This window comes from Mastomys coucha, unplaced genomic scaffold (assembly GCF_008632895.1).
Source record: "Mastomys coucha isolate ucsf_1 unplaced genomic scaffold, UCSF_Mcou_1 pScaffold8, whole genome shotgun sequence".
NCBI lineage: Eukaryota > Metazoa > Chordata > Mammalia > Rodentia > Muridae > Mastomys > Mastomys coucha.
In genome coordinates, this window is record NW_022196914.1 from 59445360 (window position 1) to 59459824 (window position 14465).

The window sequence follows — 14465 nt, forward strand, 5'->3', positions numbered from 1 at the left end:
GTGTCTTTTGCCTTACAGAAGCTTTGCAACTTTATGAGGTCCCATTTGTCAATTCTTGATCTTAAAGCTCTCTAGCCCTTCTTAACTGTGCACTAACTTTAATAGTGGAATAGTCTACAGCCATCCCCATCCATTTATTTTGATGGGTTCTACACTGCTCTTGCACTAACATCCAACTCTCCCAGCCTAACTATACTTAGGCATCTGCATCACCTCAACTCCAAATTTCTATACTTGTCTTCAAATACTTCCTAGTCACAAAACAAAACAAAACAAACAAACAAACAAACAAACAAAAACAAAACCCAACAGCCCAGAAAATACTGACAGAAACAACCCTGGTAGCCCTGCGATTTTCCTCTGCTCTTTTACTCATTTATGTGCCATGTATGAGAGCAAATACCTATAATCTTATCTCTTCAGTAGGCCAAGCCAGATCATAAATTAAAGTCAGCTTGGGAGACACAGCAAGACAATACCTCAAACAAACAGACAATAACAACAACAAAAAAGTTTTTTTGTTTTTTAGTTTTATCTATATTTTTAAATAATGTTATAAGTAGTACTTTGATCATCTTTAAAAAGTAAATACAGGCCTCGCGGTAGTGGTGCACACCTTTAATCCCAGTGCTTGGGAGACAGAGGCAGGCGGATTTCTGAGTTTGAGGCCAGCCTGGTCTACAGAGTGAGCTCCAGGACAGCCAGGGCTATACAGAGAAACCCTGTCTCGAAAAACCAAAAAAAAAAAAAAAAAAAGAACACTGTTGCTCTTCCAGAGGATCTCAATATAATTCCCAGCACCACATAATGGTTCACAACCATCTCTAACTCCAGTTCAAAGGGTCTGCCGCCCTCTTTTGGTCTAAGCTAGGTTCTTTACATATGTTGTATGCTTTTAAAGCTTAGTGTTCTTGTGGGACTTCTAACAGTGGGAGTAGGGGATTGCCTCTAACTCTCATGTCTACTCTTGGGATCCTTTTCCTCCTACTGGGTTATCTCATCCAGCCTTGATATGAGGTTCTGTGTCTAGTCTTTTTTTTTTTCTAAAAAAACAAAAACAAAAACAAAAACCATTTTTTTTACTTATTATTATATCTAAGTACACTGACTGACTGTAAGTATCTTTAGACATGCCAGAAGAGGGCATCAGATCTTATTATAGACGGTTGTGAGTCACCATGTGGTTGCTGGGATTTGAACTTGGGACCTTCAGAAGAGCAGTCAGTGCTCTTAACAGCTGAGCCATCTCTCCAGACCACTATGTCTAGTCTTACTTGTTCTGCCTTTTTTGGTTGATATCCTAGAAGGATTGCTCTTTTCTAAAGGGAAACAAAGGAGGAGTGGATCTGGGGAGAAGGGGAGTTTGCGGGGGAGGAGGAGAGTTTGCGGGGGAGGGGGGGAGAAGACCTGGGAGGTGTAAAGGGAGGGGAAACTGAGGTATGGATGTAATATATGAGAAAGGAATGAATAAATTAAAAAAGTAATAACTGGCTGCCCTTCTAGGGCCCAGTTTTGATTCCCAACACCCAGACAGCTTACAGTCATCTATCTGTAATTACAAAGCTAGGGGATGCAATGCCCTCTTCTAGAGCCTCCTCAGGTACCAATATGCATGTGATGCAGATGTAAAAGCAGACAAAACACCCATAAACATTAAATAATTTTTAAAATAGTAAAAAAAAAAAAAAAAACACAACAAAAATGATAATTGTGTATTTCCACAATGAGGTTTTTGAAAAGTGAAAAATTGGGCAGGTGTTATAGCAAATGTCCTCAATCCTAACACTTGAGAAGAAGGATGACATGAACTCAAAGCCAGCCTAGGCCACATAGGACCAGGACAGAGTTTATATGCCAAGATATGGACTCAAGGGAAAAAAAAGTTTTTTTAAAGAAAGGGGCTGATAAGATGGCTTAGTGAAGGCTAACAACCTGAGTGTGATCTCTCAGACCCACAGGATGCAGAAGGACAGCCAGTCCTGCAAGTTGTCCTCTGACCTCCAAACAAGCCAGGAGGAAGTGATGTTCTGAGGTCTGCACTTCTTCAGGAAACAGTAAAAGTAGCAAGCAACAGTCAATATTAATAGGACAAGGAACTTGTATTCTAAGACCTAGGATAATCACAAGCTGAAAAGTAAAGTGCAGGCATTACTTCTAAACCAAAGAAGAAAGACTTTCAAAAAGGCCCAAAAGCAGACAACAAAGAAAAGAAAAATACAGGAAAACAAACTAAGATGATACTGAGTTTGACAAATTATAGCTCTACTGGAGAATAAGTGCAAAAGATAGACCAAAAAAAAAAAAAAAAAAAACTAAACTAAACAAAAAAGATGACACAACAAAGCAACCGACCATGCCACTGTGAGCTTTACTCAGTGAAGACAATAAAATAGTACACACATCAGACAGTAACACACGGCTAAGTGCTGAGGTACAGCAGGACACTGTCTCGTAAGTACAACAAAACCACAGAAACAAACTCAAATGAGGAATTAAAAGATGTTACAACACTACAAGAGATCACGATAGGTGATTTTTAACCCTAGTCAGAGACCAGGAAGGGTAATGCAAAATTCTGAAAAACAAAGAAGCATTAACTAATGTAGAAAGAACAAGCAAATACAACGATGCTTACAGTGAAGGAAGCCTGCTCACGACTGGTATCTCAGGATGGAAATAAGAAGGAACTGGGTGGAAGCTAGGACAATGCAGGCTTATCTTAACAGAAACAGAAAACCTATGAAATAATTTAAACAAGAAACCAACAAGCTATTCTGTAGCTCAAAAAATAAAAATGAGAAACAAAGAAACAAACAAAAAAAACCCTCTAACTATAACACAGAGTATGAATTCTAGAACAAGAATCAACAAAAATAAACCAGTTAATAACAAATGCTGACATTCAAGTAAAAATACAAACAAATCAAGATGATTAAATTGCAAATTCATCCTTTACTGAGGGCTTACTCAATGCCAAATGATTTAATAAACATGGGAACCAGAGCACACTAAATAAAATAAAATAAAATAAAATACCATCATTGAGTACTTCTATTCTAGTAAGAACAGTGGCATGCACCTTTAATCCCACCGCTTGGAGGCAGAGGCAGGTGGATCTCTGTGATTCTGAATCCAGCCTAGTCTACAAAGCAAGTTCCAGGACAGCCAGGCCTACACAGAGAAACTCTGTCTTGAAAAAACAAAAAACAAAGACAAAAACAGAAACAAAAACAAAAACAAAAAAAAAAGAAATCACCCCACAATTACTAGACTCCCTGTGACTGACATAAATAGAGACTTCAAGGCAGAGTGTGACAGCAGTGAAGTACTTGGGTAAGAGGAAAGTTCAGGAGATGTCAGAAATATTGTGCCCTCCTTCCTTTATTCCTGCTTATGCTGATGCAAAAGCCAGGAAGGGCAGCCTTTACCCAGGGCTCCAATTTCATGTGAGATTCCCTCTCCACATGAAAGGTGGAAGCCAGAAGAACTAGTCCCATGTAAAATCATTTATGTCCCAATTCCTGTATATCGTATATATCTCCCTTCCTACAAGCTCCATGAAAGATGTCTATTTGCAACCATATCTTCAGAATGCAAGCAAATATTTGGTACTAAGAAAACATGAGACAGCTATGTCAGTCAAAGAAAATATGAACAAATAGGGCACATTTAAAGGCCAAAAGTCCCTATAAAAAAGATTTTTTAATGTATTCATACAACAAAACAACAACAAATACACAATGAAGTAGAGCTAGTCACAAAATAGCTCTAAGAAGTAGCATAAATGAGCAGATGTGGTGGCAAATGACTGTAGTCCCAGCACTGAGATGGCTAAAGCAGAAAGATCAAGGTCATCTTTAGCTGTATAGAGAATTCGAGGGCAGCCTGAGCTAAATCACACTTTAGTTATGGGGGCGGGGGGCAGAGACAGCCAGGGCTACACTGAGAAACCCAGTCTGGGGAAAAACTAACAATAACAACAACAAAAGAAATGGCAAATGTTTCATCTTCTGAAATTCTTTACATTATTTTGCTAATACAGTCAATGTAAAATGTACAGATATTACAAAGCAGTCATTTGCAAACCAGGGCTTCAACAATGCCACTGTGAACCATTTTATCAGGTGTAGAGATGAAAAGTTTGTAAAACACTGCTTTAAAATAAAACTATACTATGTTTTTAAAAAGTGAACCTTGATTATTTAAATCCAACTAAAATTTTTGCAATTATTTATATTCTTAAATTTAAATTGGTAAGTTCCTAAACCACTTATAAAAACACATACCTTTCTCTTACAAAATCTGCTAGTTCTTTAGTTGATATCTGTCCATGTTTCATATTATGATACAGAACATCAAAGCCATTATTTTTTTCCCCCTGAAATTCAAAGGATAAATAAAAACAGGCATTAAAATTATGAAAATACAATAATTGATCCTTCATTAATTATTATATAATTCTTATGTTCTGGTAAACTATTTTTCTTTAAGCTAAAAATTGTTAAATGACTACATACTTTCAAAGCAATTCCATACCTTTAATAATATTTATAGTTTACTACACATACTCATTCTATAAACATGCAAAAGTGTATAATCAATGAGATTAATCTGAAACTTTAAGAAACACACACCATAATTTAGGAAATATAACATGGACCTTTTAAAATAATTATAAAACCACATTATATATATCAAGAGATTCTTGATTTAATTTATGAGTTTTTTTATTTAGTTATGTTTTTGCTTTAAAATAACTAGCTCAGAATGATGATGTACACCTTTAATTCCAGCACTGGAAGGTGTAGCGAGATGGATAGATCTCTGTGAGTTCAAGGCTAACCTAGTCTACATACTAAAATAGCCAGAACTATAATGAAACCTTGCCATAGATGCATGAATAAATAGATGAATAGAAGGAAAGAAGGAAGGAAGGAAGGAAAGATTAAATCCTGACTTCTTTTTTTGTTTGTTTGTTTTTTCGAGACAGGGTTTCTCTCTATAGCCCTGGCTGTCCTGGAACTCACTCTGTAGACTGGCTGGCCTCGAACTCAGAAATCCACCTGCCTCTGCCTCCCAAGTGCTGGGATTATAAGGCGTGCACCACCACCGCCCGGCTTAAATCCTGACTTCTGTGTCAAAACAGCATACTATTAACAACATAAGCTTTGGACATCATAAAATATTCTGTAATTCCTATTCAAATTTTCAATAAACTTGAAAAAAAGCAGAAAGCTTTTTAAATGCTATATTTTTATTTTCTGTGCACTGGTGTTTTGTCTGCATGTATGTCTGTGTGAGGGTGTTAAGTTCCCTGGAACTGGAGTTAGAGAGTTAAGAGATGCCATGTAGGGGCTAGGAATTGAACCTCAGTCCTCAAAAAGAACAGCCAGTGCTCTTAACTGTTGCGCCATATCTCCAACCCCAACATTTTTATTTCCTTAAATAAAGATTTAAGAAAAGAAACAGGCTATTGTTTTATCTCCAGCTGATGGGATTAAAATAATCATAAAAATATAAAATTCTTTAAAGTCTTTGTACTATTTAAGCCTGTAAGTTCTATATTATCAAATCATAACAAAGGAAATACCAAGAAAATGCCCATTTAATCTGTAAAATAACAACCAATAAACTAAATTGAACAACTTCCATATTTATGGCTTAAGTTTTTAATTTTCTTGAATGAAATATGTATGTTGGATATGAAAGCAATACTATAAGCAAGTACCACAGGATCAGAAATCTAAGTTTTCAACAGCTTACCAAAAAAATAGGAAAGAGGAACTTCAAATCAAGTTGAAGTAATTTCTAATAAACTCTGAACTTATAAATATCAAGTACTTTGCCACACATACAACAAATAAGTTATATTTGTAGTAATATAAACACTATCTTTTATATTTTGAACATCTATTTTTATCTATGAAGAAAAATATAAAATTATTTTGAGTCTAACATTTCACTGGGCTTCAACAGGTCTTCATATTTAAGAATGTATTATTTAGCTTGAGATTTTTGTTGGGTTTTTTTAATTCACACTGTTTTTCAAGCCATTTTTCCAGTCAAAATAAGAATATTCTTTTAGTTAACCATTATCAAACAAAATAATATCATCATGTAGATTTATAATCAACAAGCAAGGCAGTAGTGGCACACAACTTTAATGCCAGTACTGGGGAGGCAGAGGCAGACAGATCTCTTGTGTTCAAGGCCAGTGTGGACTACAAAGCAAGTTCTAGGACAGCGAAGGCTACACAGAGAAACTGCCTCAAAAATAAAATAAAGGGCTGGCAAAATGGCTCAGCGGGTAAGAGCACTGACGGCTCTTCCAAAGGTCCTGAGTTCAGATCCCAGCAACCACATGGCGGCTCACAACCACCCTTAATGAGATGAGGTACCCTCTTCTGGTGTGTCTGAAGACAGCTACAGTAAATTGCGCAGGAGCGAGCAGGACCGGAGAGAGCAGGGCAGAGTGAGCAGGGCCGGCAGAGGTCCTGAGTTCAACAGCAGCCACACACATGATGGCTCACAGCCATCTGTACAGCTACAGTGTACCTATACACATAAAATAAATAAAATAAATCTAAAAAATAAAAAATAAATATAAATAATAAAATAAATATAAATAAAAAGAGAAGCAATAGACAAAAAGCAAAGGATCTAAAGCAAGGGATGCCATCACTGGACTGTAACACAGAAACTACATGTGTTTGATAAAAATACCTACCAGTTTATAACTACATTGTAAAGCTTTAAATAGACAATACTGAAATACAAAACCTCAAAACCCAAGTCTGAGGATATCATGCCTTTACTCCCAACCCTTGGGAGGCAGAGGCAGATGGATCTCTGAGTTTGAAGCCAACTACAGAGCAAGTTCCAGAACAGCCAGGCCTACACAGAAAAATACTGTCTCAAAAAAAACAAGAAAAAATTTTAAAATATTTTTTAAAAAAGACAACATAAACTACACTTTAGAATGTCTTCTAATCAAGTAACTTACTTAATAGAACAGTAGCTGACTTAATTGAACTAACTTAATTGAATCTATAGCTGGATATTCTGTTTGTTGCAATAAAAACAACTTGGGTATGGCTAACTACTTTTACAGTTATACCTTAATACATTTCACTTTGTGAATGCTTATGCTTGTATATATACAGGTTCTTTCCAATGCTAAAAAGAGATAAGTAACTGCCTTTAGGGAGATCTAGACAAAGAAAAGGGGAGATTTTATATTTTAGTCTTTTTTTATACCTTTGGAGTATCAATAGATATAAAACAATTTACAAGTCTGTTAGCATATAGTAAATATTTCTACATCTATGTCCACATATGTATACACATATTTAAATGTAGTACACCATCTGATGGGATCATATTCTAAGTAAGAATACCAAATTACAATAGTTATAACTTTTTAAATTATTATTTATTTAATGTACATGAGTACACTGTAGCTGTATTCAGACACACCAGAAGAGGACATCAGATCCTGTTACAGATGGTTGTGGGCCACCATGTGGTTGCTGGGAATTGAACTCAGGACCTCTGGAAGAGCAGACCTCTGAGCCATCTCTTCAGCCCTATTTAGAACTTTAAACTAACAATATTAAGCTTCTATTTTGTTTCTGGTCATATCAAATACTATTTAGAACTTTAAACTAATAAAATTACGCTTCTATTTTGTTTCCGGTCATATCAAATACTTTTCTAAAGATACAGTTTTAAATTTTCCACTTGAATTTAAAACAAACAAAACCAACCAAAATGTATTATTAATCTCTCATCTAAAATACCAGATTTAAAATTGACAAAAAATGTTTTACACTCCAAAGTCCTATTGACAGAATAATACAGAGTTTCTAAAAGCATTTTAATCCTCCTAGATTTATCCATATAACTACAGTCAAACTGGATAATCAAGTGCTTCAACTTAAGACTAAAATATGATGACACCAACAAAGCAGTAAATGAAATGAGACTATTTGCAGGCTAAACAGGAAGATTAAAAAGGAAAGGCTTCAGAATCAAAATACCTAGTCATGTGTTTGTTAATTTTTGATGTGTTGACTGAGACACCCTCTGGAGAAAGTTACCTAACTCAAAACTTCAGTTTATCATAATGTGACATACACTAAGGAACACGTGGTATATGTTATATGGATTAGGTTTACTATGTAAAATAATATTCATAAAGTATTAAATACAAGCCTGTCATGCTTATTTTTCTTTTAATTATTATCTATAAAATTACTTCCTTTTATGTTTTTACTGATGAACAAACTAGGTATACATTAAGTCATTTTAATTATTTACAGTGCAATGTTCTTATAGATAATCTCAATATTATAAACTAGTACTTAACTCTTTCTCTAAGCAAGATTCAGGATAAGAGACAATAAAATCCTGGACAATACCCTTTTAAAGTTATGTAATCTGTTGAAGAGCTAACATTTGTTTTTACATATTAAGAGTAATGGTGTGGATTAACAGGAAAAAGTATTTCAGCTTGATTATCAATAGCACTAAGCTTTAGGGCAACAGACTTATCAGCAACAAAACATCTGTTATGTAGGAAGTCTTGAACATGTTTTTTTCTTTAAAGTACAGTATTAAGGAATTTTTAATTTAGCAGTTTCACTTAGGAAAAACTATAAAGAAAAAGGGAGGATGTGCTGCTTTCAAAAGAGCTTGAACTGTGTTTCAATGATTCAAGCTTTCCTCTATCAAAATGCCACAATAAAAAGGTCTGTCTTTATAAACATTAAGAACACCATTCATAGGTTTGTTTGGTTAGACTTAAACTTCAACGTTTTCCACTACCTCACCATGACCAGTTTTTTTTTTTTTTGAACTAACAAAATTTATGTGCATCTATTTATCACGTACAATATGTTTTGAACTTTGACAAGCTTTATTTTCTTGCCACTGTAAAAACTGGAGGAAATAAATATTCAATTCTCAACTCTACAAAATTACTTTATAAATGACCCTGAATTATGTAAAACTGTAAGATGTTCAAGGCAGAAACTCTGAGCCCCTTATAAGCTGCTTGCTTAGTTATATAGTTCCTAGGCTCTCCTGCTCCTTTTGGCCTCTTCTGAGAGTCTTTCATGCTCTAACTTAGAGCCCCAATTCCAGACTGGGGAATATAATTCACAACTTATTTTTAACCTATTTTCCTTTTTTTTTTTTTTTTTTTGAGACAGAGTTTCTCTGTGTAGCCCTGGCTATGTAGACCAAGCTGGCCTCAAACTCAGAAATCCGCCTGCCTCTGCCTCCCAAGTGCTAGAATTAAAGGCGTGCGCCTCCACTGCCCAGCACTAACCTAATTTCCTATTTGTTCCTAGTAGTGGAAATGAAGGCAAAGACTGAAACATAAATTAGATTTTAGATATTCAAATTATTCTTGTCCCTCTATTAATTCAATCAAACAAGAGGCATGAAAAATATGTAGAAAAAACACATATGAAATAGGTAAAAGCAAGTCTACACTTTATGTTCAACTGACAGAACAACTAACTATTAAACAGGAAAAAAATTTTGAAATTTTTAATAAACTTAAAAATATTAGCATGTCCAAAATATGCAAAAAAGAGCTTTTCTTTTGTAATTACATGTGTTTATTTATCAGACAGGTGGGAGTGTCTATTAGCCAAGACTAACAGGGCAACTGCAGAAGTCTTTCTCCTACTACACAAGTTCTGGAGATCAGACTTTCCAGACAGAAGTATTAACCAGCTTTACTATTAGCACCTGGCCTAAGAACACCAACCCTTAGGCAGTCTTTGTAACAGTGTTCTAAGTTTCCACCTAAGTCTAAAGTGTATGGAGTAATCCTCAAATTCATATGGAAATAAAAGGGACCCCCAGATAACCAAAATCTTTTTTAGGAAAAAAGAAAAAACTCATAGAACTTGTATATTTCCTGCTTCCTGATTCATTATACAAACCTGCATTAAACAGTATAGTAGCTGCTGACATAAAATAAGGTAATGGAATAAAATTGAAAATCCAAAAATAAATTCATATATTCGTGGTCAAGTGATATCTGAAAAAAGTGTCACCAAAAACCAATGAGGAAAGACCCTTTAAAAAAAAGAAACTGGCCGGGTAGTGGTGGCACACACCTTTAATCCCAGCACTTGGGAGGCAGAGGCAGGCGGATTTCTGAGTTCGAGGCCAGCCTGTCTACAGTGAGTTCTAGGACAGCCAAGGCTACGCAGAGAAACCCTGTCTTGGAAAACAAAAAAACAAAAACAAAAAAGAAAGAAACTGGCACAAAGACATGTACTTGCAAAGAAAGAAGCTGTACCTCCTCTTTGACACACAGGATTATGTTCAGATGACAGAAGGAAGCAGATGAACTAAAACTATGAAGTCTTCTAAGAAAACAGAAGTACATTAGGTTAGCACAAGCCTCTTAGGATAACAAAAGTAGAGATGACAGAAGAGTGGGGAGCTGGACTTCAAGATTTCACCCAATTACAAACTGGACTTCAAAAGACATTGCCAAAAAAAGGCAGTCTTAGAGCTGTTATCTCCACACCATGTATCTACACATCTACTTTGAAGCCCTTGTGATGCCCACTGGGTGGTCATGGAGCTCCTAAAGGTTTCCTGCTCCTGTTTTCTCCTCGGTGATGGCACTCAGGCAAGTGCTATGAGTTCTGGCAGTAGTCATGTTACACAGAAAATTCTCTAAACAAGTACGAAAACTTCATCTGATGTCTGAACAGGAGTGGAAGAGCCTTGGTATCCAACAGAGTCTAGAATGGATTCAGTACACGATGCAGGAGCCAAAACTACATATTCCCTTTAGACACCCTTTCCAACACACACACAAATTTAAGTATAGCTGGGGCAATCTAATCTTTTTCAAATTTAATGTATATATGTATATAAGGTAATATTCAGTGAATACTTGAAAAATGTACAAATCTTTCATCCATACCTGTGCATGAGCTAAAGTCTTATCAACAAATGTTCAGTTAAATACAATTGCAAGTACATTCTTTTAAGCTGTTGAATACAAATTTTCTTGTAGTTTTTTTCTTCTTAATACAAGTGCCTGTTGTACTTTTATTAAATAAAGTTTGTATGTTGCAGGAAGGAAGGAAGGAAGAAAGAAGAAAAGAAGGGTAGGTAAGTAGATGGATGTATGTATCTAAAGGTCTGGCATGGTATGCCTGAAAAGCAGAAGCAGGCAATCTGAGTTAAGACCAACCTGGTCTACACAGTGAGTTCTAGGACTGCCAGGGCTATGTAAGCAGACCCTATCTCAAAAGAAAAAAAAAGTGCATCCAAGAAATGCTAATAGAAATGGCACACACCTGTATTCCCAGCAGTACATAGGAAGAGACAGGAGGATCAGAAGGCCAGGAAACTGCCTTTAAATAGTGTGGAAGCACAAGTCTTGGAAGGTAGGGAGAGTATCCAGACTATAAAAATATTTCAATAACAAAAAGGCAATAAAAACAATCAAATTTTACAACTGACAATGGGTCTACACAGTTTTCCAAAGAAAAATACCTAAATGGGCAAAAAAAAAATTGTTCGACACCATTAGCCATAGAAAAATCCAAATCAAAAGCACAAGATGCTACTTCATGTCCACCTTCATAATAACAAAAGATAGCCAAGTGTTAGTGAGTATATACTCTGAGCCACTACTGAGCATGTTGCAATGCTGTAACCACTCTGAGGAACAGTCTAGCAGTTGACTGAACTGGTAATACATCTGTCTGCTTCTTGGCCCTTTGGCTAACCATGTGCAAATATAGAGTTAACCACATGATCTAGTAAATTCCATTCTCCAAAGAAAAACACATGCTCTGCAAACATGTAGAAAAGGGTTCATTGCAGCATTACTCATAATAAAAGAGTAGTTACGATGCGTACCAAATATCCATCACCAATGAATAGATAAGTAAAAAATGGAATGGAATATTATTTGATCATAAAAAAGAATGAGATACTAATATGTATTATCTCATGGATTACCTTTGAAAATATTATAAGTGAAACAGGCCAGTCATCAGAGTCCAATTTAAATGCTAGGTCCAGAAAACACAAAACTGTAGAAGCAGAGAGGTCCGTTCCCTTGGGGCTGAGAGGCAAGGGGCAAACTGGGAATGACTGCTAACGGGCAAGGGATTCATTCTGAGGTTATGAAATTGTTCTAAAATTGACTGTGGTGATGTTTGCACGCAACAATGAGGAACTCTTCACAATATACACTTTAAATGCATGCACTGTATACATGGAAAGAGAACCTCAATAAAACCGCTCTTTAAAAACACCACGGAGTACAGATGTTTGTGGAAAACGAGTTAACATTCAAAACAAATAACCATGAACTGATTGTATTATTGAGCAAGCCCGTGCTTGAGACGGAATTAAGAATCTCAGATAGCAGTGGCTGGCGTGAAAAGCTGACTCCTTTCAACACTTCTACACCTTACCGAAAATCAAAGTGCCGTGTTTGCAACTGTTGGGCCATGAAAACCAAGTTCGGCCAAGATACCTGAGTGAACATGTAACTTTCCTGTGCGTGGCTGAAGCGTACTTGCCATTATCGGCTAACAGTAACTGCACGAAAGCACTCGGCGAGAACACAGGGGTGAGGGGAGAACGAGGAAGGTCCACGAAATCCAACTTCCACAGGCTTTGTGAGCAGGCCTGGAGGCAAAGTCCCGGGCGCAGCCCCACCAGCCCAGCCGCGCGGCCGAGAGGAAGTGCCGAGCCCGTCCGGCCGTGCCCGGACTCTGCGCGGGGCCCCGGGCCTGCGCCGCGGGAAGCAGACCCGCCGGGTGCCCGGCTCCGCGCGCCCGACGCCACGCACGCCCCGTCGGCGCTTTGTCCCCGCCCGGCGCCGCCGGCCCTCGGAGTCCCCGCCGCGGCTCCCGGGCAGCGCTGCCAGCCCGGGCGCCCCGAGCAGTTACCGACCCGGAGGACGCGGTGGCCGTGGCCGGAGAGCCATGGCCCGCGGGAGCTCGGCCGGGCAACCCCGGGCCGTGGACTCTCGCTCGGCCGCCAGAGGAGCCGCCGCCCGCCGCGCACGCAGGCCGCGAGGAGAAGCTGAAGCCCGCGGCGTCCCCAACACCTTCCGCTCACCCAGAAATTCTCCACGAAATGCGCCATGACCATCGTGCCGCCGCTGCGCCGGGTTCCGCGTCCGCACCCGCCCGCCGCTGTGTAAACACGGACCGGCCCCCACGGCGCCCCCGCCTCTCGCCGCCGCCGCCTTCTTCCCAGAGACCGCCCGCGCCCTCCAGGGCGCATGCGCCACCTAGCGGCCGCCGCCGCCGCGGGACGAGCGCCTGGACGTCGCGCCCCGAGTGCGCGTGCGCGCGGCTTGTCCGGGTCCGAGCGCTCGCTTGGGAATGGTACAGAGCTTAGTCTCCGCGAGCCTCGGGTGCTGGCGGGAGCTCAGCAACCCGCAGGGCCGGGGGCGGAGCCAGTAGAGCCCCGCCCACTCGCGTCCAGCGCCCGGGCCTTCGAGGATCTCCTACAGACCTAGGTCCTGGCGGACTGGGACTAGGGAAACTTGGCCGGTGGCCACCCCAGGGAGACTGGGAAACCTTTGGTCAACAGGGAGCCTTTCCTTGAGTGGGAAGTAAGATCCAAAACAAAACTATCCAAGGCCGGAAAGGGAGGGAACGCCCAGTGTCGCCTGCAAGACTCAGGCACTCAGGTCACAAGGGAGCCAGCCGGCCTGGACCGCCTGCCAAGAGCAGGCGTGACCCGAAACGCGACCCTTCTCGGCCTGTTCACAAAGCCCAGGGTGGTAATCTTACCAATTTGTACACTCAGGAAGAAAGGACGCAAGTTTTAACATGCCTCAGCCTGATGGAGAAAATAATCCCTCTCCACGCCTTTCTTTCCAAAAGTTTAAAACAAAAACTTTAGAGGTCCCAAGTTCATTAAGCTAGGTCAAAATCTGCAAGTTTGAAGTCAAGCTCCACCAATGATTTAGTGTATGTAGTTTTAACTACAGTAAGTACACCGCATCTCCTAAGATCTTGTTTTCAAGCATGGACAACATGACACTTTCTTCAAAGGGAAATTATTTGCCTCCCCAAAAATAAAAACTTTCATATGGATGTATGTAAAATCTTTCACATATCTTCTACATGGTTGAAATGCAAAGGATAATCAGGTATAGGTTGTACCTTTATAAGAATATCTTTCAGAAATATTTACATAAAGCTAAGACATCTAGGATCTGCTCAAGAGTATTTCATGGGAGCAGGGCAGAAGGCTGGGGTACAGGTGGAACAAGATTGGCCATATGAGTTAGTATTTGGGAAAAATGCTAATTCAACATACTATTTTAAAAGATTTATGTGTATTATTTGCCTGCATGTTAGGTATGAATTCCATGTGTGTGCCTGGTGCCCAATAAGATCAGAAGAGGATGTGGGATCCCCTGGAACTGAAGATACAGAAAGTTGTGAATC

The 14465-nt window shown here is 38.9% G+C and overlaps 1 protein-coding gene across 1 annotated transcript in view; it reads right to left on the reverse strand.

Moving 5' to 3' along the window:
* Window positions 1-13458, reverse strand: part of Fcho2 (FCH and mu domain containing endocytic adaptor 2) — a 91181-nt gene extending 77723 nt beyond the window's left edge. The window contains exons 1-2 of the mRNA XM_031360534.1: window positions 13120-13458; window positions 4287-4378 (exon numbers count right to left, since the gene is read on the reverse strand). Coding sequence (XP_031216394.1) covers window positions 4287-4378; window positions 13120-13287 — 260 coding nt within the window. The 5' untranslated portion in view covers window positions 13288-13458. The remainder of the gene's footprint in view (window positions 1-4286; window positions 4379-13119) is intronic.
* Window positions 13459-14465: the final 1007 nt, after the last annotated feature.